The sequence below is a fragment of the Pterocles gutturalis genome, unplaced genomic scaffold (assembly GCF_000699245.1).
Source record: "Pterocles gutturalis isolate BGI_N339 unplaced genomic scaffold, ASM69924v1 scaffold3537, whole genome shotgun sequence".
Classification (NCBI taxonomy): domain Eukaryota; kingdom Metazoa; phylum Chordata; class Aves; order Pterocliformes; family Pteroclidae; genus Pterocles; species Pterocles gutturalis.
In genome coordinates this window covers 42,471-68,726 of record NW_010115082.1, presented here as the reverse complement: position 1 = coordinate 68,726, position 26,256 = coordinate 42,471, and the positions used below count along the sequence as shown (strand labels likewise).

The following is a 26,256-nucleotide window of genomic DNA, read 5'->3' as shown; positions in this document are numbered from 1 at the left end:
CTCTGATTGTGTATTTGGAAGAAGGTTACTGGCTTAGTAACTGTTCCACCACAGATTGATACGCAGAACTTTAAATGAAGATACAAACTTTCATACTAAACCTTATGTACAACTTTTAGTGTCCATTCTAATTTCAGGAGAATTAATTTCAGTTTTGTATATTGGATTTTAAAAATTGAGAATGTCTTGTTTTCTTTGAAAGGCTGAACAGCTAGTTGGCCTAATTTCTGCATGACTGAACTGCTGGTTATTATTAACTTATTAACTGATTAGACACTTAATACTGTGTTAAGAGTATGTTTTAATGCTGTTGAACTAGCTGCTACAGAACTTCTCTGATAATTTTTTTAGTTAGCTCCCATCTGGCTTGCATCTGAAGCAGGTACTTCAAAAGTAGAAGTTATCATCCATTTCAAATATATTTTTTCTGGAAATAGGATCAATTATAATAATCTTCTAGTGCACGTAAAACATTCAGAGCATAAACTTTTTTTATTAGAGTAGCAATTTGGCTCTCACAAACTGAAATCAGTAGGTTACTCTATAAATTAAGTATGTCTGTTTTTAAATGTTCCTTTTTAATTCTGAAAAAAACTCCAATCTGTGTTCATGTGCAAAAAGTTAAAATTTTCAAAGTGAATATATTACTGCTTTAATTTTCCTTCCACTTGCTGATAATTGTGCCTCTATTGCAGGGGTCAGGAATTTCAAGCTAACTCCAACAGAATCTAATGATCTAAACCTTTTTTACTTTCTGTGTTTTCTTCTTCCATAATATTGTTCCTTGTTCCCATCTAGAAGACGGTGGACTTTAAAAGAACAGATCAAATGAAAGATGAAGCTAATTTAGAAACTTCTGACCATCAGCTACTTCAGGAGACAAAAATTCTGTGCAAAGAAGCCTGAAATTATCATTGTCATTATCTATGTGTGTTTTGAAAGTGAAAACTCCATCAAACTCTAGTCTCAAATTAATGCCAAAATATCCCTGAACACGGTCCAGTTCAGGTCTGAGAACAGTGTGTTCAGGGCACAATCAATATCCCTCTAATAATGACAAGAATAAACAAGAAGAAAGTCACTGAGTGCTGTAAATTTCAGTAAACTTCACTACTAAACAGCACTGTATAAGTGCCTCTTCCCGAATTACTGTTACTTCAATGCTAGGATATTTGTTTTATGCTTTTGAGATTGCTTAGGCTGAACAACAGCTGTTCTCTGAACCTGTTAGATTTAGTTTTCCATTAGTTCCTTGAATTTGGTGTACTATCTCTGGGAAAGTGAGAACAGAGGAACACTTTGTATTCAGAAGGATGCAAAAATGGTTTTGTTTGATCTGTCTTACCGTGATCACGTATGGTACCTCAAATGATTCAAAACACACAAAGTGTGAAAGCTAGGCCTGGCTGCAAGGAGAGTTGTTTCTTCTTTCTCTGGCAGAGTGTTCATTAGGTACAGATTCATTTCCAGAAGGCTCAGTAATGCTTCACTCTGAAAATGCCAGTTATGCTCTCCTTGATTTCTTTGGCCATCATCCTCTGCCCTTTTGTTTTTTTTTTTTTTTTCTATTCCTTGTAGACTCAGACATCCATGTTATGAATGCCGTTAATTAGTAGTTCTCATTTGGAAAGGTAGGGAATATGTTCCCTGTGGCTTGGGGGTCCATCCAAAGCTGCCTTCTTTTCTTGTTGAGCTGGAGTCTTAAGAGCACTGCAGAAGTGCACACTGCCTTGCTCTGCTGCTCCCAAACACCTTGAGTGGGACACACAGGCCAGTCCCAGTCTTGGCCAACCTTTTCTGTACATCCTTCTGGAAAGAAACTGAGCCTTGAAGTGTTAGCTTATTCTGTATTGCTGGAGGTCTTCTGACTCTCACGTGATCCAGACGGATCTGTGTTTGCCCTTGGAGAGGCAGGAGACAGAAAGGTTGGAAAAGGGTTGTTGGCAGAAGGAAACGAGACCAGCTGTCTGGGTTGTAATAAGGGTCTGGAGGCAGGAGGAAACCAGTTTGAGGCAGCATTGAAGACAAAAAGATGCAGCTACTTTTTTTTTCTCTAAGATTTACAAACTTCTTTCTGTTTTTAAACACCTGCGGTTCCTACTTCTCATCTTTGATGGAAGCCTGCATTCAAGTTCCTGTAGCACTGTGCAGTTTCTGTAGGTGTACTTGAATTAGCTTGTGTATAGTTTGTGTACTGCCAATTTAAGGTACAGACTTGCTAGGGATTGCTAGGGACTGTTGCATCTGTGACTGCAGTTCTCATACTCAGCATAGGGGCTGTGCAGCCTTGTCAAGAAGTTTACTTCATTCAGCTGCTGCAGTATGGCCCTGATATCCCAGAGCTCTGCCTGCACTACATTCTGGAGTGTTCTAGAGGTCCTGCTCAAAGTGAGCTCAGTGGTGCCAACAGTGTGGCTATTCTTTGACACCTAATCTAGCAAATGTATCTTTTTTTACTACCAAAAATTGTAGTGTTTGGGCTTCTCTACATTATAAAATAGGCCTAGTCTGAATGAAAGGAGAAATTCATTTTTGTTTGTCACTGAATGGGATGCTTATGCTGAAAGTTGCAGGCAGTTATTGTCTGAAATATGCTAGATTTATCCAGTGTCAAATTAAAATTCTTCTCTGCATGGCTACATGTAATTTTATTATTAGCCAGTTGCATTTGTGCTAACAGGTTGGATGGTGTTTCTGAAAAAATTAAATTAAAAAAAAAAACCAAACCACAAACAGATAATCGTATTCCTCAGGTTGAACTCCCACCACCTGATCTTGGCCCAAGCTCTGCACTAAATCAGACACTTAACTTGCTACGGGAGGTTCTGTCATCTCACGACTCATCTGTTGTTCCACTGGATGCCCGTCAAGCTGACTTTGTGCAGGTATGAGAATATTTGGCTGTTCTGAAGAGGAGGGGGGAAAAAAAGTGTGTGTAAATTAGTCTCAGTACTCAAAAGATGGGTGAAACATTAATCTTTTTGTCTGGTCCCGTTTTGGAGCTTTCTACCAAACCCAAGTTTGTAATAAGAGGATGACTAACACAGTGGATAATTACAGTAACAATATGGAGTGCTACTCTTAACGCAGTATCTAAATTCTGTTATCCAATTACTACTCCATTCTGTTATCCAATTACTACTCCATTAAGTAAATACACTTTCAAGGTTGCATAGTTACCAATTATCTAATCTGGGTTACTCTTCCCCCTGCTAGGTTGGAATCTGTTCTTCTCAGGTTTTTACACTTTTCCCATCACTATGGTAGCTGATCACCTGCTGACAAATCCAGTAGAAAACTGCTTTCACAGTTGGAAACTCATTTCTCTTTATTCTGCTTTGGGGAATAAATATGTGATGGAGATAGAATGAGCTTAGAAGCCTCATGTGACATGATTTCCTCCCTCCTCTCCCTCTTTTCTATGTGTTTGCTATTTTAGGTTCTGTCTTGTGTGCTAGATCCATTGTTACAGATGTGTACTATGTCTGCTAGTAATTTGGGCACAGCTGATATGGCAACCTTTATGGTAAATTCGCTTTATATGATGAAGACTACTTTGGCTCTCTTTGAATTCACTGACAGTCGTCTAGAAATGTTACAGTTTCAGGTAAGCTTTAAGAGCTCCAGAGGAAAATGAACTTTTTAATGATTTTTGCAGACTATAATTTGTGATGTGAACTTACTAATCTTTGATAATGTTGGCTTTGGGTCAATTCTAAATCCGGGAAATGGGATAAGGGGGCTTCTTATCAGAGACCATAAGCAAAGAGCAGGTATCAGAGCTTATGGTACCCAGCATCTTTCATTTTAAATGGACAAAAAAATTATTAGAAAATTTGTATTGGTTTGGTTGCAGATAAACCCATATCAGTGAACATTTTTGTTATCCTAATCACTATGATATTTATCTGCAAACTGCGAGAAGAAGCAAATGCAAGTTGAGAGCTCAGTCAAGTGACTGACTATATTATATCATATAGTTAATACTGGATCATTGAAGTTACTGCTTCAGTCATTCTTTCTACCTTTCTTTTCTCATTTGTTTGGTTTCATCTAGTGTTCCAGGATAGCAGGTCATGTGTGGTACCATTTTAAAATGGAAATATACTTTATAAACCATTGACTTGGGAAAACTTCGGTACTGCCCATTTATAGTTTTGTTACATGAACATGTCTCTAGTATATCAGGAGAGGTTTTGGAGCCGGGGGGCTTGACAAAAAGTCATAACTTCTTATTTGAAGGCATCAGTAAAGATTGGCTGTGAGCCATTTTTCTCTTTCTACTCCTAATTAGAATTTTTAGCACCTTTTAGCTCTGAAACAAACACAGATAACACCACCAAACTGTCTGGGGCATTTGTAATTTCCATTATCGGAGTTTCTTTTTCACGGTAAATGTTGTAATTGATTTATTCTTCAAATAAGCAGTAGAACTGAAGGTTACGCATTTAATACCATTTATTTTCTTCATACATTTTACAAATACAGGGACAGACTTAAAAATATCTTTAAGATTATACATAAGTAGGTTATTAAAGTGGAGTTAGAATGGCATATTTAATAAGAGAAACATTTTTTGTAGAAGAAAATAACTCTCTAGGACAGTTAAAATCTCCAAGTTGAAATATTAATATTTCCCTCCTGATTTAAGAAGAAAAGTGCACTTTTCTAAACAATTTTAGGAAGTAGAAAGGTGAACACTTAAAATATCAGACATGGAAGTTTTACATTTTGCTAGAATTTTATATAAATTTTTTGCTTTTCTTTAGGATTTGAAGAAAAATAAATGAAATGTGGAGTAGTTATCTGTAAAAATGAAGTAATAATTTATATATACCTAAATATCTTTCCAGACTACTCAAATTAAAAAGATGATTGCTGCTGCTGTGACTGGATTAATTGATCAGGTTTCTCTGCAAAGTGGAGATTATACTAAGAATGTAAAATATGTTTATGACTTTTTTCATATGAAGATAATTAAAGCAAAATTGATAGCTGTAATTTCATTGTCTGTTGTTCTTTCAGTTAACTTTTTTCAGATACATGTCAATCAGTACTGAAATTAAAATTATTGCTGATTATTATTTAGCTTTAGTTTTATTTTCCTTGTGAAAGGCTGTCTCTTTCTCTTGTTTATTATAAAACTGACATCCTATTGTCAATTTTTCAATAAAAGTTAGATGATTTATATCACATTTACAAAGAACTATAGCAAAATAAAATGATATAGCAATTTTTAAGATTAGAGCTTTGGTATTTTTGGTGCTGTTATATTTGCAAATACAGAATAAAATTAGTGTCTTCTGTTAGTCAGATGTGAAAGAATTATCTATATTTTTGTTATTCGGTCCTTGTAATATAGAAGGTGTAAATGGAAGACCTAATTATGCTGTGTGTATTTGTGGTTTTTCCTTGTTTGTTGATCACTGTACTCCTTGTTTGTGTTTTTTCTTCTTATTTGTGTTTCTCGACCTTTTAAACCCAGAGCTTGTTTATTTAATATTCTCATGCACATTTTATAAATGCCTTATGCTTAAAATTTCAGATTGAAGCTCATTTAGATACACTCATAAATGAACAAGCTTCCTACGTGTTAACAAGAGCTGGTCTAAGTTACATATATAACTCTGTGCAGCAACACAAACCAGAACAGGTAAGCTTATATAATGTAGGTGTTGAGGAGGTACTGCCTGCTTTCCAACTAGAATAATTTTGGCACGAATATTTTTGTAAATTAAGCCTCCTTGGAAAGCAAAAGCTCGGTAATATCTGTTGATTTTCATACGGGACCGGAACTATGAGACAAAGGCACCTTGCAAGTACAGATTTCCCCTACGCTGTATATTCAGCAAGCCTAGCAAGTTCAGTATGCTACAATCTTTTTGTGAAGCTTATCTGTGTACCATTAACACGCTCCATATACCACAGACGTCCTGTGTGTTCTCAAAATAACTGCATAGGTAGCTTAATATTCCTTCAGAAAGTGTCAGTCAAGCTGGCTTTAAAATATGAATACTTAGTATGTATACCACTTCCATGACACCTAGAACCTATTGGACCTATTGTGCGTGTAGCATTCGGGTTTCCGGTGAGACACTGGAACAGGTTGCCCAGGGAAGCTGTGGATGACCCATCCCTGGAGGTGTTCAAGGCCAGGCTGGATGAGGCTTTGGGCAACCTGGTCTAGTGGAGGGTGTCCCTGCCCATGGCAGGGGGGTTGGAACCTGATGATCTTTAAGGTCCTTTCCAACCCAAACCATTCTATGATTCTATGATTCTTCCATTGCATGCTTTAGCATACATGGCATGGATGGGTATCCTGCATGCATTAAATCACTGCTGCTTTTTTCTTCTGTGAAAAATTGGCAAATGAGTTTAGTAGTAATTTGAAATAATTTCTTCTTTTGTCCTTATTCATTGCTCTAGCTATTCTAGCACCAAGACAGTGAGATTCTAAATGTGAAAACTTGAGCTTTCTTAGAGTGAGTTGAAAACTAGAATTTGGAGCTCATGCTCTTCCTCTCTTGTGAACCACAGTTGTTATGTGATAGATTTTAATACAGCCCCTCTTTGCTGTGCCTATGTCCTTTTGTGGTCTTTTGTGAAGTGAAGAACAGTGTTTACTGGAGAAAGCAGAACTCTGTTGGAGAGCTTTCTGTTGTATCTTCAGCCAATAATTTTGCATAAGATGCCCAAACTGAACAGATTTTTATGATTAAAGATAAATGTATGAATAATCTGATTAATAACTCAGTTTGGTTTCCTATTCATGAGCCTATCTCCTGTTCTAAAACCAATTTCAAGTCGACCAGGGCATATTGTTAATAGAATGTAGCAATTTTCATTTATATCTGTCCAGCTGCATGGCTGTAGAGGTGATGATGGATTTGCTAGGGGGTTAGGCAGCATGTATGTATTGTAATGCCATACCAGTACAGAAGATTTACTGGGAAGCAGGCTTGAATTCTACATGGTCCCGAAATGGATGAATAGAGGAAATTTGTCCTCTGTAATTCTGGAACACCAAGGGAATGTGCCCAGTTTGCAGTTCAGTTTTTATCCTGGGCTTCATGGAAGGTTTTTTTTGTGGTTTATCATTTAATGTTGAAGAAGGAAGAAAAGGACTTGAAAGGACATATTAGGAACTTAACACTCCAAGTTTTTCATTTAAGAGAGCAGTAGAATACAAATGAACTGTTACGGCATTTCAGTATTGATATGGTGATGCAGTTTCCAAACATTTAGATCCTGTAGCAGGACCAAATAACAATTTAGTACTGAACTAATTGTAGAATTTATTATTTCTTCTCTTTTTCCATACACTAGTATGACATTTTTTTCTCCCCCCTTTGACTACTGATTTTTAGGGTCCTCTTTCAAATTTGCCAAGTATGGATTCTGTGTCCCTGAAGGTTGCAATGGTAAGCATTTTACAATTTCGTATTATTGTGGTGATGCTGTGACATGGGAAAGAATACTATTAATTATGTGATGTAGTAGATATTTATCTAACCAGTCCTACTCTTTAAGAATAGCTAAATTACATGTCTGGGAATACTTTCTTCATTTGTAGTAATTTGACCACTTGAAGTAATAAATACATAAATTATTTATGAATGGGTAGTAATAGAATATTAGTTTCTAAGCCTTGAGAAACAGAACTTTACTTACAAGAATGCTATCCCATGAGTCATCTTAAATTGCTAAAAGCAAATATTTAGCTCTAATTAGTTTTAATCACCGAAGTTTCTTTTTTGTCTTGATGGTTTGAAGTACAGGCTTGGCTATCATTTATAATTTTAGTCCTAAGGCTTTGATTTTATGCAAATAGTACAGCTAAACTCAGAATTTAGGTGCTGGGCATAAGTCACAGTCATAGTTTTTAAGCTGAAAGCTACAATGTATTTTAAAACAAATTATTCAGCTGGTATTTTTTTCTTAGAGTGTGTGAAGGCTATTTTACATAGAGATAGCAATATCATAGTTCAGTAGGCAGTAATATATGATCTGTCACTCTTCTTGCTTAGCCAAGTTTATCTGTATTCTGAAAGTTTAACTGTAAGTAAGGCCCGCTCATCCAGCAGTACATGCATACCTCCACGAAAAAAAGTATTTTTAAAATAAATTATTTTTGAAAAATATTTTTAAAAAATTGTATGTTGAATCTATTCTGATTGCGTCAATGTAGCCTGTTTTCCTCTGTTCAAGTTTTAAACCTGTGATTCCCAAGCTGGTTAGAGGAATAGATATCTGGCACAGAGCACTAAGTGGTTTACTCAAATCAACATGCATTCTTATCAATATTTATAAATTTTGAATTTAAAATATCTTCTATTTATCATGGTCCTGTAGACCAACAAGGAATTTAAAGACTGCAGCTTGGGGACCATCTCTTTAAAATATATATATGTAACTTTTATATGTAGCAGTACATAATAATTTCACTTGAATAGTTAGGGAAGAATCCAGCTCTCATTTTCTTCATTGTTTTGTTTGATGTCTGCTTATGTGAACACATTTTAACCAGAATGGTACCCAGTGTGCTGAAATCAAACCCACATAAATCCCATCTGTCAGCCTAATCTGTTGGCTTCCCAGGGTTTAAACCATGTGGAGGGAGTACTTGCAGGCAGATTCACTGCCTCCCAACTTAGCCTGAAAGTTTTCCAGGTCTCAGCCTGTTAAGTTTTTCATATGTGCTTACAAATGCTGTTCTAATAAAGTCCGTACCTCTCTCTCAGCTAAAGCTCCCTTGTTTTCCAATATAACCCCAAAAAGTTAGTTCATGAGAACTGTGAGTGACTTCGTTAGTCATTTCTGCCCACTTTTTGCATGTTTAAATGATAGACAGATGTGGATTTTAGGGTTTACCAGCTTGAGAAAATTCATCCAGTGCTTAGGAAGGTTGCCATCGTTAAAGTTGCCTAGAACCTTTGCCTGAGAAATGGATCTAAACTAGAAGAGGGCAGATTTAGACTAGATATTAGGAAGAAATTCTTTACAGTGAGGGTAGTGAGACACTGGAACAGGTTGCCCAGGGAAGCTGTGGATGACCCATCCCTGGATGAGGCTTTGAGCAACCTGGTCTAGTGGGAGGTGTCCCTGCCCATGGCAGGGGGTTGGAACTCGATCTCTAAGGTCCCTTCCAACCCAAACCATTCTATGGTTCTGTGAATTACAAGAATGGAGATTATACACCTTGTCTGGGTAACCTGTTCAGTATTTGATGACACTCCCAGTGAGAATTTTTCATCTTACTATCTAATCAGAATTTTCCTTAGTGTAATATGTGTCCAGTATTACTCATGTTTTCACCTGTGAGAAGACCTGACTCCATCTTCTCTGGTTTGTGTTGGAAAGGGACCTTTAAAGATCACCTGGTCCAACCCTCCTGCCATGAGCAGAGACATCTTTTACAGGCTCAAAACCCTGTCCAACCTGATAATGAACAATTCCAGGGATGGGGCATCCACAACTTCTCAGATAGTTGAAGACAGCAGTAGTGTTCTTTCTTAGAGTTTTCCTCTCTAAACTGCTAGAATCAAAGCACCACTTTTTTTTCACTATTTTATATGGGGGAGGAAAAGCAAGCTTCGAAGCAGTTCAAAGGGCCTGAACTAGGTCCCTTGCTCTTGTTTTTCCCAATGTAAGTGCTCATTAGATTATTAAGCACTTTCTCTCTGCCAAAAAGTAAAAAGAAACATGTAGAAGAAACATGTGGCATGTCTAACTTGGACAGACTGGATTTCTGTCTGGAGGCTACTGTATTCTCTCTGTACTGAATAGACTAGGTCTGATCTTCAGAGGTGCATGCATACCTGCACCAGCTGCATAGGAAACTTAGAGTGATAATTATGGAAGCTGTATTCTTATTATTTGCCCTTCCACCCATACTCTTCTGAGTCAGAAACCTAAAATTTTGTTGACAGAGATGCTGAAGTTAGACATTTGTTTTGGACTATTAAGGTCTACCCTAAACTTTTGTATGTGATGTTAGACTCTACCTTAAATATATAAAAAGAGAAAATTTTATCAAGAAAGTGCCATTTTAATGTAATAACTTTTCAGAGATCTGTGTTGTTACCTATTTTCGTGTAACAGCAAATTCTTAATATGTTGATCTCCTATTCTCTCCGCTCCCCACATCCCTAGGCTCAGTTTGATCGCTATCTGTCTGCTCCAGATAGTCTGTTAATGTCCCAGCTGAATTTCCTTCTGAGCGCCACTGTGAAGTAAGTACCTTACCTTTGAATTTCTGTTATGCCTGCATAATGATCAGAAGGATGAATTTGACTAGGTTTTAGTGGATCAGGATGAGAATTCAAGTTCTCAGCTGCAGTCCTATCTGTATTGTCCTTCAGGTCACAGTTCAGTTTTGTTTTAACTCTCCTCTTTTTGAACAAGCAGCGAGGAACATGTAATTCTGTAACTTTCTGAAGTAGTTACTTTTGATTTAACAGACACCATCAAAATGAGTTATATTCATCTATTTTGAACATGTTCTGCTGTGTTGGCAGTTTTTTGTCAACTTAGTTGTAAATTGTTTTAGAACTATTTTGTAAGCATTCCAAAGACAGATGAAATGTGTAATTCTCCACTCAAGATCTTTTATCCCCACTACTCTGTCAGGTCTAGAATTTTCAACTTTGTTGGCTTCTGCTGTAGAGTACTGGCATTCTGTCTCATTGAATATTGTGCTGACATTACTTTACTTTTCTCCTAATGTGGTGTTTTTTAGCAATTTCTTCTTCGAAGTATGGAAATTAGAAGTTTATATTTATCTCTTCTCTTGTTTTTTTTGAATATAACTGAACCCTAAGGCTAGGGAAAGTGCCACAATTTTTTTTTCAATTAAATGTGAACCATAGGAAAACATTTTATAGTACTTAAACTCAGAGAATTATATGCTGCACTGATCAAAAACTTCTCTTGAAATTTCTTCACAGAAGTGTGAAAAATATTCAGGTTACAGAATATACCAGAGATTGAGACTAACACATCACATTTTATGTAATGCAACAATATTTGGAGTCTCATTACTAGTACCTGTCCTCAGTGGGGTTGTATTACAGCATCTGGCAATTAAAAAATGACATGTCACGGGAAAAATATTTATTGTTGGGAATTTATTAGAATAGAATAGAATAGTTCAGTTGGTTGGAAGAGACGTACAACAATCATCTAGCCCAACTGCCAGGTTCTCCTGCTGTATTGCTTAGATTATCCTTATCCAATGACTTCCAGTATCGTGCCGTTTACCTGGTGCATGGCTTGTCCTGGGGTATGTTGGTGCTTTTCAGTAGTTCATTGGGGGTCTCTGCTAGGGTTACTGTTCCCCAGACCCTGCTGTGTGTACTGCAGCAGAACAGCTCTTGCATCAAACAGGGCAGCTTGAGCAGTCATGGCAATGAAGCATTGCAACTTCTGCTTCTAGATCTCAAGCTATTAAACCTGTATTTTAGCTCTAGGTATTTTTTTTCATGTAGGTCTATTTAAAAATCATAATAGTGTAAATGTATTTTGAATGCCTCAATCTTTCACTAACACAGAAGCAATTTTTCAGAGGTAGACTTTATGCTGCCATAAAGATTCGGGCACAGTGAAATTACTTTCGCTTAATCATTTCTTCTGTCAGATGAACCAAGATAAATTGGTCATGTATGCACTATTAGCCTTATCCCATTGATAAGCTTTTTAAACCTGTCTTAGCACAATTTCAGCCAAATTCCTGTTATCTTGCAACAGTGGGCAGCTGAGGTGAGAGGGGAGCCTGTGTGAGGATGATGACTGTAGCTGCTACAGCTCAGCTAACATGCAGGAGCTTATTAACTTGCTATAACTCAACACCATAGGTCAGCTTCTGCTCTGAATTGAAAAAAAAAAGTCTGTTAACCCCATAGCCTTCAAGCATGTAGCTTTAAACAGAAGCAATGCTTTTGAAATTAAGATACCTATTTACAGAGATGCATGCTTGTAGAATCAGGGTCTTAATAGTAAATATTTTCTGTACTAAGTAAGCCTTCAAAATTCAAAAGTTTCTCAAAAATTCAGGCAAAACATTTAACCAGTACTCTAGTTTTAATCTCTGGCTATAATAATTTTAAATTTTCAAGCTAGTTTTGCAGATGTTCGATGTCCATTTTGAAGACAACTCCCTTGAAATTACATAATTGTGATCCACTGTTTCAATAGCAGAGCTGAAACCCAAGGGTTCTTAGATTCTCAGTCAGACCATGTGCTTTTGATAAGGTACCAGTGTATTTTATACTCACTGGCAAGATCATTTAAGCTTTACAGCTATCAGGAACATCCGTTCCAACATTTTCCAGTGTATGCTCTTGTCTTTCAAATTCCTTTGCTCATTTAAAAAGTTTTAAGTTGTTTATTTATATGTTTTTGGTCTTGAAAAGATATTTTCACGTGCGTTGGATCACAGAAGCTGAATGCTGGAATTACTATTTTTAGAAAGTGTCGCCATTTGTGTTAGTGGTAAAATGTATCATGTTGTTATGGCAACTGAAATCCAAATGTACTGATTTAATGACACTGACATTATGTGATGGAAAGACTCATTTGATGCTGTTCAATCCTCTGGAATATTTTAATGAACTTTATCTTTTAATTTAATATTATTTGGTGCAATACAGTTAGTTTTTTTACAAATTCTGTGTGCAATACTTTCTTAAAAGATTGTGTTGTTATAGTAGTTTAGTGATCTCCGGCTGTGTTCCGAGACAGTTGTTTTACCTGAACACCTTAAATATAATTCCCTTATAAGAGTTTCTAAATTTGCTATTACAAGGCCAGTCTGTTTTCCAGGTATGCTAATAATCTAGGGATACTGACAGTGGATCCTGTATATCAGAAAACTGGATACTTTGCATCAGAATAAAATGCAGGTTTTATCTCTTAATCTTCTTTCTCATCGCTTCCGTTTCTTAATATTTCCTGAAAAGATGAAGCTCTTACACGTTTGGTCTTTGAGATTCCTTTAACTTGTCAGTTCCCAACAGCTGGTGAATTCAGCCGTGATTTTAGTGGATGCAGTTTTGGTGTCTTTGTTCCTCTGCTGTATATTACAGCAGGGCTGAATCTGGATTCGTGGTTACCTTGGTTTCCTCAGCTTTTCCTAGTGTTCCACTTGCATGGGTTTGGCTATAAAATAGTGGTAACTACTATTTTTGATAGATAAAAATGCATGTGCAACTGTAAGCACATCACCATGCTGATTATAGTAAACTGATTCAATGGGCAATGTAAAATAAAAATATTAGTTTGTCTTAAAAAAAAAAAAACCTTTCCAGTTAAATTTAGCATAAAATCTCCATGCATTGTTACTCATTTAGATCCAGTAAAATAACAGGATACAGATGTCACAGCATTGTTTGTAAAAGGTTGTAGCAAGTTTTAAAGCTCTGACCACTGTCACTTTTAGCTCTTCCTTTTTGACCGAGTATGGAAGGTGCTGTAAAGATAAAGCAAATAGAATATATTTGCTGTTAGATGAAAGAAAAAATTGTGTATTTATAAAGGACAGTGAGAGGCAGCAGGAGGTAGAAGGTAGATCACTAAGATTATCAGTCTTTTAAAAGGTACAGGGGAGTGCAGGTGAAAAACTAATATATGCAAATGAAATCCTTCTACTAATTTTTTCATGATTGCTGAAATAAAGAAGCTAATTTCTTGATTATCAGGATCGTATATGTGAGTTTATCTATGTACAGTAAAAAGAGGTGAAGATGCCTTTCTTCATTTTAAAACTTTAAGCTGTTTTCACAGTTGAAGTAAAAGGGTTTTTTTAATGTAACTGACACTACTTTTTAATGTGCATTTTAGTGTGTATCTTTAATTCCTTGTATGTAGTACAGTTATATTCTCTATGATTTACAAATTGTGTTTTGTTTTGTTTTAGAGAGCAGATAATAAAGCAGTCAACAGAACTGGTTTGCAGAGCTTACAGTGAGTTATATGCAGCTGTGATGAATCCTTCAAATGAATATAAGGACCCAGAAAACGTACTACACAGAACTCCTCATCAGGTTCAGGCACTCCTTTCATAGTCTTGCTTCCCCCAGGTTTATCCGAATACATAATTCTGTATTTGTCAAGTGTTTGCATCAAGTCACTTTTCTGTTTTGAATTTTGATGTGTAACTGTATAATCAAAATATGTAGGAATGAAGTTTTGTTTAATCTTCTTGGCAGAAGTCTAGTCTTCCCTGTGTCTTTGAATACCTTCTCTAGGCCAGAAAATAGAATATAAATTAAAAAGTATTTTAATGTATTCCTCTAATGGAAATGGACCTTGACAATATGCAATCTCTTTGAGAAAGGGAGTGAAGGAGAAAGAAGCTTTTTCCTTGCTGTACATAATCCTTTCAACTAGAGGTTGAACTAGTGTCCCTTATGACCTCACCAATATTTTTACTTCCTCTTTTCCCTGTTCTTTCACTCTTTTTTCTCAGCCTAGCATTAGGAAACACTGATAACTGTTATTTTAGTACAACTGATATGCTTTGAATGTCTCAAGTCCATCACTTTTACAGCTCATAAATTATTTCAGAATATTTGATGCTGTTTTTCAAATCCTGATGATTAAATCTTTGAGGCAAAATTGCAGTGCTTTTTTGGAATCCATTGGTGTTATTGATAGTTCTGCCATTTTCTGTAAGAAAAAAAATATTTGAACTACATGTATGTACATAACTTGGAACTTAATGCTTTAAGTTATTTGTATAATTTTGTTTTACTGGAAGGATTTTGTTTACTGCAGTCATTCTCTAGGAATCCTTATATCCATTGAAACTTGCAGATCTCTTAAGGCTGGGACCAATAGCAGCATTTAGGAAAATTATTTCAACAGCAGTATGGCCGTGCCTCCTTCACATGTACATGGTTTTTGGTTTGCTTTTTTTTTTAAGTACAGAAAAAATCCATGTGCTCTATTATAAGCATTTATTCTGTTAATAATCAAGATTTTCATGGTTTATATGTCTACAGTGATGTTCCTAAAAATTAAAGTTTACCCATGACAGCCACAGGTTGTTCTGGGAATTATGTGGGAGAGCCGGGGTGTGTAGTTGTTGTAGGTTTCTGCATAGAAAGCCCTGAGTGAAGGTTTTGTTTCTTTCCTCCTTTGGTGCAAAGTAGAACCTGCTCTGTGTGGATACCCTAATTATATAGAGAGTTATGATTCAGGGGACCTTTGCTTCCAGTAGAAGAGGAAAATAGATAAGCGGGACACTTGTTCTCTGTTGGGCCTTATGATAATTTTCTGCAAATTCCTTAAATATATTCTTCTTTCAGGAAAGCCTTGTTATAGACAAACCTTCAGGAAAGAAAAGTTAGTAAAAGGAATTCGGGGTGTTTTGGGGTTAGGGTTTTTGGTTTGGGTTTTTTTCTCTTTTTTTTTTTTTTTAAGGATAATTTAAGCTAACTGTTTTGCTGGAAGCATTTACCTTTTTTTTCTTCTTTGTTGTTGCATGGTTGCCACAGAAAGTTACTACAGTTGCCTGAGTTTGTACTCATATTAGATGTTGCTTATTTATATGCCTCAATGGGGAGGTGAGCATTCATTCATATTGAATAACTTACATATTTTATTTTTATCAGTAATAATATTCCCCATATAAAATATATGCTTAGTGGCAGCCAAGTCTGCAGTTTAGTGTATGCTTGCAAAAGAGTAAGAAATAGAGAAGAGCAGCAGCAATACATTTTTAGTCTTTTGGAAAACTCATTGCACGAGATATATCCAGTGCGCTTAGAAATCGCTTCCTTGTTAATACCACAAAAAAGCAATAGCTCCTTTTCCAAATGGGCGTAATTTGTTGGTATAATAGAAACTAAGATTTAAAAGTGTTAAGTGTCCCAGGAGTTCTTGGATCAGCTATACATTTTTCTGAAAATGTGAATATAAGATTTATTCTGTTTAAAAACTCCAGACCTGTAAGACAAAAAAATCTAGAAGCTTAGAAAAGCTCTAATGGAAAGTTATGCTCTTTTACTAGGTAAGGCACTTTAAATTACTCAGATTTTGCATTACCATAGTATATATTCAGAAGGCTGTGCATTATTGTTTAGTAATGTTAATATTGCTCAATATGCCTCTAATTATTATCTAATATGTGAAAATTACATCAGTTGTGAAAGGATTATAAATTAGCTTGTTATTAGATTAACATACTCATAAGAGTGAACTTCTTCCTGAAATTACAGTCAACCTCAGTCTACAATAATCAGTCAGTAGTTTGCATGAGGATTAGTAAGAAGTTGCCTCTTACCTTTGAGTCCATGTAGAGACTTATCCATGATTTTACCTTCTCTTAATAAAAACGCAAAAGCTATGAAAGTTGTAACTTAAAATTTAATCACTAATTTTGATCTGTGCAATGAAAGTAAATGACAAAGGGCCACAGATGAGAAAGGATGTCAATAAAAGTGTTTGATTTACTGACTTCTGTCTTCCATGTTGTTACTTCCTTTTGCTTGCCTTCCTGAGAAGGAGGAAGGAAAAAGTGATTAGATTTTGACCTCCCTTTTCTAGGTTGACATTTCTGACCCTTTTATTTTACAAATTCCCAGAATTTCAACACCAGGAACTGTGAAGCTGCAGTCCTCAAATTGCTCGGTTTGAGGGATGACCCGTAAGCATTACAGTAAATGGAATCATTCTGGGTGTCAGTACCGGGTCCGTGTTCAGACCAGTTACTGCAGCACGGTGCATGAAGAGATGCTCACCTGGCTGGGCTGAGTTAGCCAGTGTTTCTGCTGTTGGTCATGAAACCCTTCATATGAAGGGGTGTGCCTTCAAAGAGTGACTTCGTTACTCTGTACTGGGCAGTAATATCCTTGGGAAAACTGGGTAAAGAGAGGTGTTCGAATACTGGCTACAGTAGGCAGCACTCTTGGCGTTTGACACTCTGACAAACTAATTCTGAGAAGAGATGCATGAAAGCCTCTTTTTGCATTGTCTGATGCAAAGAGCACTTCGTGGGAAGGGGGAGAGCTGGGTTCTGGGGCAGAGGAGTTTGGAATCGACATCTCCTACCCTCCTGGAGAGCACCCAAACGCTTGGCTGCTGTGCAGTATGAGATGGGGCAGCTCTGTTTCTTCTCTTTTGAATTTAGCAGCTATGCATAAATCAATGCAAAATATGGGACACATGAGACAGAATAAGCAAGGGGGAGTCTGACCCTATGGCATGTGCGTGAGGTTTCTCCTCCAAGGTCTAGGTCTTCCTCCAGCTGTTACATAGGGGCCTTATCTTTGACCTCCATCACGTGAGTCCCTGAAAGAGAATCAGGATCCCAAGACTTCATCACACACAGAATACCAGCAAACAGGAAACTACAAAGTTGAGTTTGAGTTGGACCTAAGGTGGCTCATCCTCACTGGTAACAGTGCCTCGGTATTCAATCCTACATGTACAATTTTCCCCTCACCTCTTTGTAAATATGCACAACCCTGTGGAAATAAAATATAAAAGTTTTAATTTTAGCAAGCACACAGCAGCCCAGCCTTGGTGATTTTTTTGTTTTCTGTTATAGGAAAAGAGGAGCTTAAGGAGGTTTGGAAGGTGATAATACATTTGTTTTGCAGCATTTCAGAGTGCTTTTCCCTGTTCTCTGAGATTTATGACTCTAGCCCTGCATTTTGTCTGTTAATAGACTCAGCTGTAATTATTTTTATTAAAGTTTTTGAAATATGTGCTGGAGGAAAATAGTGGCAGAACCGCTCAACTTTTCCACTAATTTAAAAAACTCTAGCTGTTCTTTGATCCCTTTGCTTGCCTTACTGAGTCACTTTGCAGGCAACCCAGGGGGTGGGAAGCTTATAAAATTTTGAAAACTAAACAAAGGGGTTAGACGTATTTCCATGAGTAAAACACGCCTTCCAGAAGCAACACAGACATGGGTGTGGGTTTGTCTCTGTCACCTGCTTCTGAGGGAAAATGCAGAAAAAGAGCCATTTGCTTATGATGAGGGCACCAGTCCAAAACAGTGGACAGTGGGGTTAGATGCTGTAAACTGGTGTTAAATTTATGTTAGGTTTGAATAGTTTAGAGAATTTTCAAAATGCAGATTAGAATAAATGGGCAGTGGAAATAAAAGGAATGTCATATAACTGAACTCCCTTGCATATTGGATTTACTTGTTAAAGGTTTCCAGAACATCTGCATCTTTTCCCCACCACTCTTAAGCTCTTTGCAAACTAAACTTCAAGACAATCCTGCAACAATTCTAACCCTTGGGTAATTGGGAGTAAAATGAGATGCTTGGAGTCACCCAGTGACATACAAAGTAGTAGTTGAACTCAAGAGCCAAGTTGTTTCTTGAAGAGTTTAAAAAAAAATGGGAAATGAATATTTTGAACCTGGATATTTGTCCTGAAGGATAAGAGGGGCAATGCCCTTCATATGGCAGGGTAGGTCTCTCCAGCCATCCGCTGCGTGGCAGGAAGCCAACTTCAGTTTTTCAGAATCAAACTATGTCAAAAGTTTTTAAAGGCATTTTAAAGGTGAACGTGTGCTCCTGTGCTGTACTAAGCTGGTTGCTGGGCTGGTGCTCCAGTGGGGATGTTCACACTAGCCCGGTAGATATGGTTACTTAATGTTCGAAAGGTGGGTGACCCTCTTGTCACACAAAGGTCTTCTTCTGATACCCAGCTATTTACACCCTTGAGTAAAGAGCCACTTCATGTAGAGCTGACATGGGGCTGAGGTAAACCCAAAACATTGCTTCTGTCTTGGTCCTTGACCAACTCAATGATGATGTGGGTAAATCTTCGGCAATCTGCAGAATCCTCTGGTGTAAAGCTATGGAAAGACAAAGTGCAAAGCAGCCTCTTACACCTGAAAATGTACACTAACGTGCATATCATGTACATTATCTTATGTACCTTAATGCCTGAATGAGGGTATGACCTCCTCATGCTACACTTGTTGCACAGACTTCGCATACAATGGGAACATGAACCACAAAGGCTTTTCTCTTAACAAAAAAAGTTTATTTCGACTACCTTGCTTTAGTAGTAAGGAAACCTTGATCGAGCAAGATATGGTTGGAAGGTGTTTGGTAGATTACTGCAGAGCAGCTGACAAAAAAGAAAAAGACTGTTGGATGTTTCATATTCAGACAATGAAGCTTTCATTTGCTGCCTGGTTCACAGATGTGGTGTTGTCAAATTGCAGGAAAATGCCTGGCAGACTGTATCATTGGCTATATTTAGGGAGAAAAAAAAATCAGAACACACTATTTATAGAAGCCACACAAATAAGCACAGAGTTCTTATCAGCCAAAGATAACATTAGTCCTGATTTATCAAAGTAATCTTTATTTTATGGAAAATGGATAATAGGGTGTAATTTAATCCTTTGTGAATGTAATGTATATTTCAAAGGGTTCTTTTTTGTCAATAAACCATTTGTTGTACTTGTTAAACTAATTAGTCTTGTTGCTGTTGGTTAGGACAGGATAAAAGATACCCATTAATGAAAAAGGGAAGGAGGAGACAGGTTTGAAAGTTTGTGAAATATTTTGTACTCCTTGCAAGCCAGTTTTCTGATCAAAACAGGTTTCGCCTCTTTCGCTGCGAGCCTATGTTAACGGAGTTTGTGCAAATGGTACATTTTGCTTTTTTAATTCCAAAATGGATTACCCCAAAAATTCAGCTCATCCCTGGGCAGTTCACCTGCTACAGGCATCGGGGGCTCCTCTGACTTCCCTGGGTACCGATGCTGGCGTGAGCCACCATCCCTGCCACCCCCATGGCCAGGTGCCGACAGGGAGGGTGACATTCCTGGCCTCTTCTCCCTGCATTTTTTCCACCATGTGCAAACACATTCCAGGAGTCATAGAGAAAGCAAAAAGGGAAGAAAACAGAGCTGCCTGGGCATGTCCTGCACTGGTCCCTGGCCGGCCATGCACCTTTTGCTGGGTGAGGGCAGGTTTCACAGGGGCAGAGCGCGGGGCTGAATCCGTGCCGAGTCTTGGCTCTGCGAGGCACCCTGGCAGTGGTGCCAGGCTGCAGAGGCAGGACATGAGCTCATTCTCTGGATCTGCAGTTGACCTTGAAAGATCAGAGTCAGAAGTGGGTAAGAGTCAGAAGAGGACACATCATTTTATTATCATTTTTTTTCCCTTAGTGTTTTTGGTGTCCTTGTTTGTAGCTTAGCAGCCTCATGAACTTTTAATAGGAATTTATGAATGATTTTCAGAAGATGACTCTTAAAAGACTGGCTAAGCTCTTAAAGGTCCTTCTCACTTAGAAATGGCACAGAAAATGCCCCTCAGAAGGACCAAGTTACGGAGAAATCCTTAAAGAAAGGTCTTGTCCCTACTGTCTGTATCAGTTCTGCATGGTCATCCCAGTTCCTTGATTCTCTTTGTACCTTCTGTTGCAGAAACTGTCCAAATACAACATTTCCAACCTTGAATTACTGCATCCAGAAGTTTCACAGGTCCTCAAGTCTCCTGGACATGGAGGTGAGAAGTGGCCTTGGTCATGCTTCCAGCTCCCGTGGCCCCACTGGAGAGACAGTGGAGCAGATCTGCCTTCTCCAGCCCTTCCCCACCTTGCCGCATGGACACCTGCCTGCTTCAGCAGGCGAGACATGTCCCTGTTCACAAAGGACAGTGCTTCTGCTGCCTCTTACCACTGTCCGGGGCGCAGCTCACAGTTTGGGGTCTGGCTTCTTCTTGGCTGAAAAGAAAAAACAGGCAGATTACCAGATAAACTATGTGGTTAGCATAGATGAAATGTAGCCTTCACTGTAGCAGACACTAAGTCAGAAATCTGAATGGCATGGCCAGCCGCTCTGCCCTTGGGTCAGGTGGCCCTGCTGCTCCATACCTAAGTACTGTGGGAATCACGAACATTTATTCCTATGAGGATCCATCCCCACCTGTGGCTCGGAGACAAACCTGTGCCTCGGGTCTGGTGCTGCAGCCCACAACAGCAGAACGGACTGCGTGTCTGCTTACAGCAGCCCTGCTGACGCTGTGAGGAGGAGCCAGTGTGTCCCAGGGACTTCCAGGACAGAGACCCAGGCAAAGCTAGGAGAAGATCAGCTTGCTAGCACTTTGACTTGGATGGGTTTATGAAGCTGAGGATGTAATAGCAACGTTCTATTCTCTTCGGTTTCAGTAATAATTTATACTTGAACACAGTCTTGCACTGCTTGATTTGTTTATAAAATACACCATTTCCTTCAGATCCCCTTCCCCAGGCCCTCTTGGCAGCACACAGGAATATCACAGCAGTGATAAAAATGTGTCAGCTTTCTACTTAAATGGGATCAGTTTAGAGAGTTCTTTGATTTTTATTTTTTACATCCAGAATGACAAAAGGACTGGAAACTGTTTCATGAAGAGTGTATGAATTACACTGCCACGTGAGGAGTGCTACCAGTCAGTCCTTGTCCTTCTAATGAGAAGAGATATCGAGGTATTTTCAAACTGCGTGCTTTGGGTATACAGCCCAGGTATGGTAATGCCTGAACATGAAGCTGTGTCTCAGAGTAATGCAGAACACTTACAGAGTGGATCCTGGCATCTTATCGAGTCAACAGAGACAGCTGGGTAGCTCCTGGAGGCCTCTGATCCTCCACGACATTGTGGATCTTTGAGACAGTGAATCTGCTTTTTGGGTGCCATTATCATGTCAGAGCCACTGTGATTGCATGATGAGAAACACTGTATGAGCTACAAGCACCTGCTTCCAGTCCAGATTTAGTTCAAGACAAATCAGAGGGATTTGGACAGGTTATTTTGCCATAGCAGATTTTGTAGTGGATCAGGTTCTCATGCCTCCAGAGGTTTTCAGTGACTTACCTGTCTTTTTCTCACCTAGACACAAAGCTCCTTGGAAAAGGAGTTGTGCCTTTTCCATGTCTTTATAAAGCATCATATTCCCAAGGTTTTCTGGTGTAGCCTGCAAAGTCCCATTGAGTACTAAGCTGAGACCACAGACCAGCAGCATCAAAGCTGAGCAGTCTGGAGTCACATGCCTCCAGAGGTTTTCAGTGACTTACCTGTCTTTTTCTCACCTAGACACAAAGCTCCTTGGAAAAGGAGTTGTGCCTTTTCCATGTCTTTATAAAGCATCATATTCCCAAGGTTTTCTGGTGTAGCCTGCAAAGTCCCATTGAGTACTAAGCTGAGACCACAGACCAGCAGCATCAAAGCTGAGCAGTCTGGAGTCAAGACTATAGCGGGTACAGCGAGAGCAGCAACTGCGCCAGGCATGGGGCGGTCGGTGCCTGAGCACCCCCCCCCCAACACTGCTGCGTGCTTAGGGAGGTCAAAGTGATTGCAGCAGAACACAGGCTGGGGGTGCAGGCTCATCGCTGATGTGGTGTTTTGCCTTTTCCTCTGATCCCCCTTTTCCTTAGAAAGATTACACACTGCTGAAGCAAGTGGCTGTAAACAAGACATTGGTCGTCACTTCCTGCCTGCATGTGTCCAGCCACCTCCTCGCTTGCTGAGGCAGAGCATGGAGAGGGAGGCGATCGCCGCGCATCTGAGTGCAGAATCTGCTGCAGTAACCCCACTGGGCGGAGGAAAACGGCAGCCTTATTTTTCATCTTTTGTTTTTATTTAAACACTAAATGATGTGGCTTTTAGTTCAAGGAATTGATACGGGCTGAGAAAATTGTAGAAAGGTGAGATGCGGCATTTTTTGCCAATATTTTCTCTGTCCTGCAGAACCTGTGTTGTCTTTCGTAAACAGGTGAGGAGGTATCTGTGGTTGTGAACATGTTCTTCCTTTTTCTTCTTGGAAATCCACTCTCAATTAGTCCGGAACATTGGATAAACTGGTGCTAATTAAATAAAAGGGTTTATTCGGTTACACGATGGTATGCAGTGGCTTAGGGGACAAAGTCGAATATTTACTCAGGCTAACTTAAGGAGAGAAAACAAGGGAGATCACAAGTGAAACAGCTGAAAGTCAAAATTTCATCTATCAGTCAGACTCGTAAGTTAAATAGGGGGATAAATAATATAAGAGTATTATGTGGAGAATACAAAGGTGCTATGTGGAGAGTAACTTGTTTTTTTCTGACTCTCCATTGCAGGTCTTTGCAGTTACCACTGTCCCTCCAACTACCCGCTACATGACTGAACTCTGGCGTCAACTCTGCAAAGCTCTTCAGCATATGATTAGGAACAAGTGACTTCTTGGAGACATAAACATGTACTTAACTTTAAGTCCAACGGGTGCCTGAGACCCAAAGACAGCTCTTGCTGAGGGTAAAGCTCCCAGCAATGTCAGCGGCACAGGACTGGGTGCTCAGAGCTTTTCTGATCAGGTAGAGAAAACTGCTTCAGAAGAGATTAAGTGTGTGGTTCAAGTGCTTGGCTCTTCCCCTAGACAATGCAGTGGGGGAACAGTTTGGAGACAGACATCTTCAGTGGGTCTGTTTGAGCCCCAGGTCCTGCTTTGTTCTCCCAGTTAAGTAAGGAAAAGACAATCATCAAAGAAAAGCAAATTGAGCGAGCTTGGCTCCACACAGAACCACCTGGAAACTGAGTTTGCTTGGGCTAGTGTAGCTTTAAGTAACTAAATCATGGCCTAAAATACCCTTAAACATCACAGCTGCAACGGAAATAAAATAATTCAATGGGCACTTAACCAGGCAGATACATACCCATGTTCCTGTCTGTGTTTTTCTGGACAGAAAGTGTAGGTTGTGACCTCTCCAAGATCTTTGTGAGCACCATCTTTCTTGGCATGTGAGGGATGTCATGGGACCTGAGTTCTGCAAGTCCCAGCCGTGGAGCCCTGCTCCCAAGCAGCCTGCGGCTCCGCACCCTCCTTCAACAGCTCCCCGTGAGAAGCTTGGGTGTGTCGTGGGTGAAATATCTCATACAGTTACCATTTAGCAACAATTTAAGATTTATTAATGGTGTGAGGTAAATCAAAGGTTAAATTTTGTCAGCAGTCAATAATGAACCAATGTAATGATTAACAAAGTGATTCAGTCGAATATGTTATGATGAAAATAGCGACTTAATTACAGATTTGAGAATGATAAGATTCACGCTAACTTACTACAAGGTATCCTCAGTGTATATGTATAAACACAAAACACACAAACACCACAGAAATACTTGGATCCAGTGAAATACGTTAAGTAGGGAAACTAGCCAATAGTTAAAAGTTCTCTCTTCTTTCTCTGAATAGATAGATACATAGACAGAGGAGACTAGCCTATAGTTAAAAGTTCCCTCTTCCTTCTCTAGTTTTGAGTAAATACTCACAATGCATCAGCATTCCTCAATGGACGATACTTGAGCCTCGAGAAATCGGACTTTGCCCTGGCCTTTCTTTGATTTTGCCAGCAGATGGGAGAGCTCAAAGAGTCTCACGTAGAGTTGCTATTTATAGGGTCTGAAATAATTGACTTTTGTGAGGTACTTTTCCATTTCAGCCCAACTTGGATGATGTAATGTTCCAGTGTTTTTCACTGGTTACCACAGTGTACCACCCCCCTCTTCCAGCTCCGACCCTGGTACAGATGTATGGGGTTGTGAGGAGGTGATTAATTGTTACTATTGTTTCCAGTCAAGGGGAAAGCAGCAGTCAGGTACATTGAGGGGGTGCCTTAACGCTTGGCTTCACCACCATAATGGGGAGAGCAAGAGCCAGGTTCCTGGAGGCGGTGCCTCAACGCTCGGGCTCACCGATGGAGATAATGGAGAATAGGAGCCAGGTACGCCAAGGAGGCGCCTTGATGCTTGGGGTCACCGCTGTCACCATCCATCCCTGACTCACCCCGGGTTGGGATACAACCCAGGAGGGGAAGAATCACACCAAGCACTGAGGGACTTGGGAGAGGAGGGGGTTGCACCACCACAAAGTGCTTTCACTGACTGCAGCTGCAGCAATGTGGGTACATACAGCAAAAAATGAGGCTGAGACTCTCTAATGACCACCTCCATCTGAAGAGCTTGACAGCGAGTGCAAATCCAAAAGTCCTGAGTAAGAGTGCTTGACATGGATTTAATAGGTATCATTTCTCCCATCCCCTGAAGTCATATTTTCTCTCCAGGTAAGTATGTGTTGCTGGGAAATTAGAATGGACCAGCACCAGCATTTCTGAGATTGATTTTATTGATTTTCTGGATGCAAAAATGCAGTGGGTTTAAAAAACAGAAGTTTTTTTAGCTTCCCAAGTATACTTACCCTGGATGCATATTCTGGAGTCATGATGTTCTTGGTCTAGAAAAGTTACTAAAAGTGTTTCTTAAGTGGAAACCAGAGTCAGCTCAGAGTTTTGTTACAGGTGTCTCTGACTTGAGTGGGGTGGCTGAGGGTAAAGGGTGGGAGTGCTTGATTTTTTAATAGTTTATTTATTTAAGTTCCTGATGCTGTAGAAACTTTTATTAACACATTTCAGCACATGAGGAATCCTATTGCATGTATATATTGCAAATTTAGCAGGTGATTTCAAAGGAAGGGGGCATTGAGAGGGACCTTGGCAAGCTTGAGAGGTGGACTAATGCAAATCTCATTAAATTTAACAAGGCCAAGTGCAAGGTCCTGCACGTGGGTCGAGGCAATCCCAAGCACAAATACAGGCTGGGTGGAGAGTGGATAGAGAGCAGCTCTGAGGAGAAGGACTTGGGGCTATTGGTGGATGAGAAGCTGAACATGAGCCGGCAGTGTGCGCTTGCAGCCCAGAAAGCCAACCGTGTCCTGGGCTGCATCAAAAGAAGCATTAGCAGCAGGTTGAAGGAGGTGATTCTCCCCCTCTACTCTGCTCTCGTGAGACCCCACCTGGAGTACTGTGTTCAGATGTGGGGCCCCCAACATAAAAAAGACCTGGACCTGTTGGAGAGAGTCCAGAGGAGAGCCACAAAATTGGTCAGAGAGCTGGAGCACCTGCCATACAAGGACAGGCTGAGAGAATTGGAGTTGTGCAACCTAGAGAAAAGAAGGCTCCAAGGAGACCTAATAGCAGCCTTCCAGTATCTGAAGAGGGCCTAAAGGAGAGATGGGGAAACACTCTTTACCAGGGAATGCAGTGAGAGGACAAGGGGTAATGGGTATAAGCTGAAAGAGGGTAGATTTAGACTAGACATTAGGAAGAAATGTTTTACAGTGAGGGTGATGAGGCAGTACAACAGGTTGTCCATATGCATATATGCATATGCAGATAGAATCATAGAATTACAGAATGGTTTGGGTTGGAAGGGACCTTAAAGATCGTCAAGTTCCAACCCCCCTGCCATGGCCAGGGACACCTTCCATG

The 26,256-nt window shown here is 39.3% G+C and overlaps 1 protein-coding gene across 1 annotated transcript in view; it reads left to right on the top strand.

Moving 5' to 3' along the window:
- The window catches only part of COG6 (component of oligomeric golgi complex 6), a gene marked incomplete at its 5' end in the record, with an annotated part of 44,873 nt that extends 30,259 nt beyond the window's left edge, over nucleotides 1-14,614 (top strand). Inside the window, 6 exons of the mRNA XM_010075032.1 lie at nucleotides 2,754-2,885; nucleotides 3,440-3,607; nucleotides 5,546-5,653; nucleotides 7,368-7,421; nucleotides 10,153-10,232; nucleotides 13,913-14,614. Of these exons, the coding sequence (XP_010073334.1) occupies nucleotides 2,754-2,885; nucleotides 3,440-3,607; nucleotides 5,546-5,653; nucleotides 7,368-7,421; nucleotides 10,153-10,232; nucleotides 13,913-14,060 (690 nt within the window). The remainder of the gene's footprint in view (nucleotides 1-2,753; nucleotides 2,886-3,439; nucleotides 3,608-5,545; nucleotides 5,654-7,367; nucleotides 7,422-10,152; nucleotides 10,233-13,912) is intronic.
- Between the last annotated feature and the right edge of the window lie 11,642 nt (nucleotides 14,615-26,256).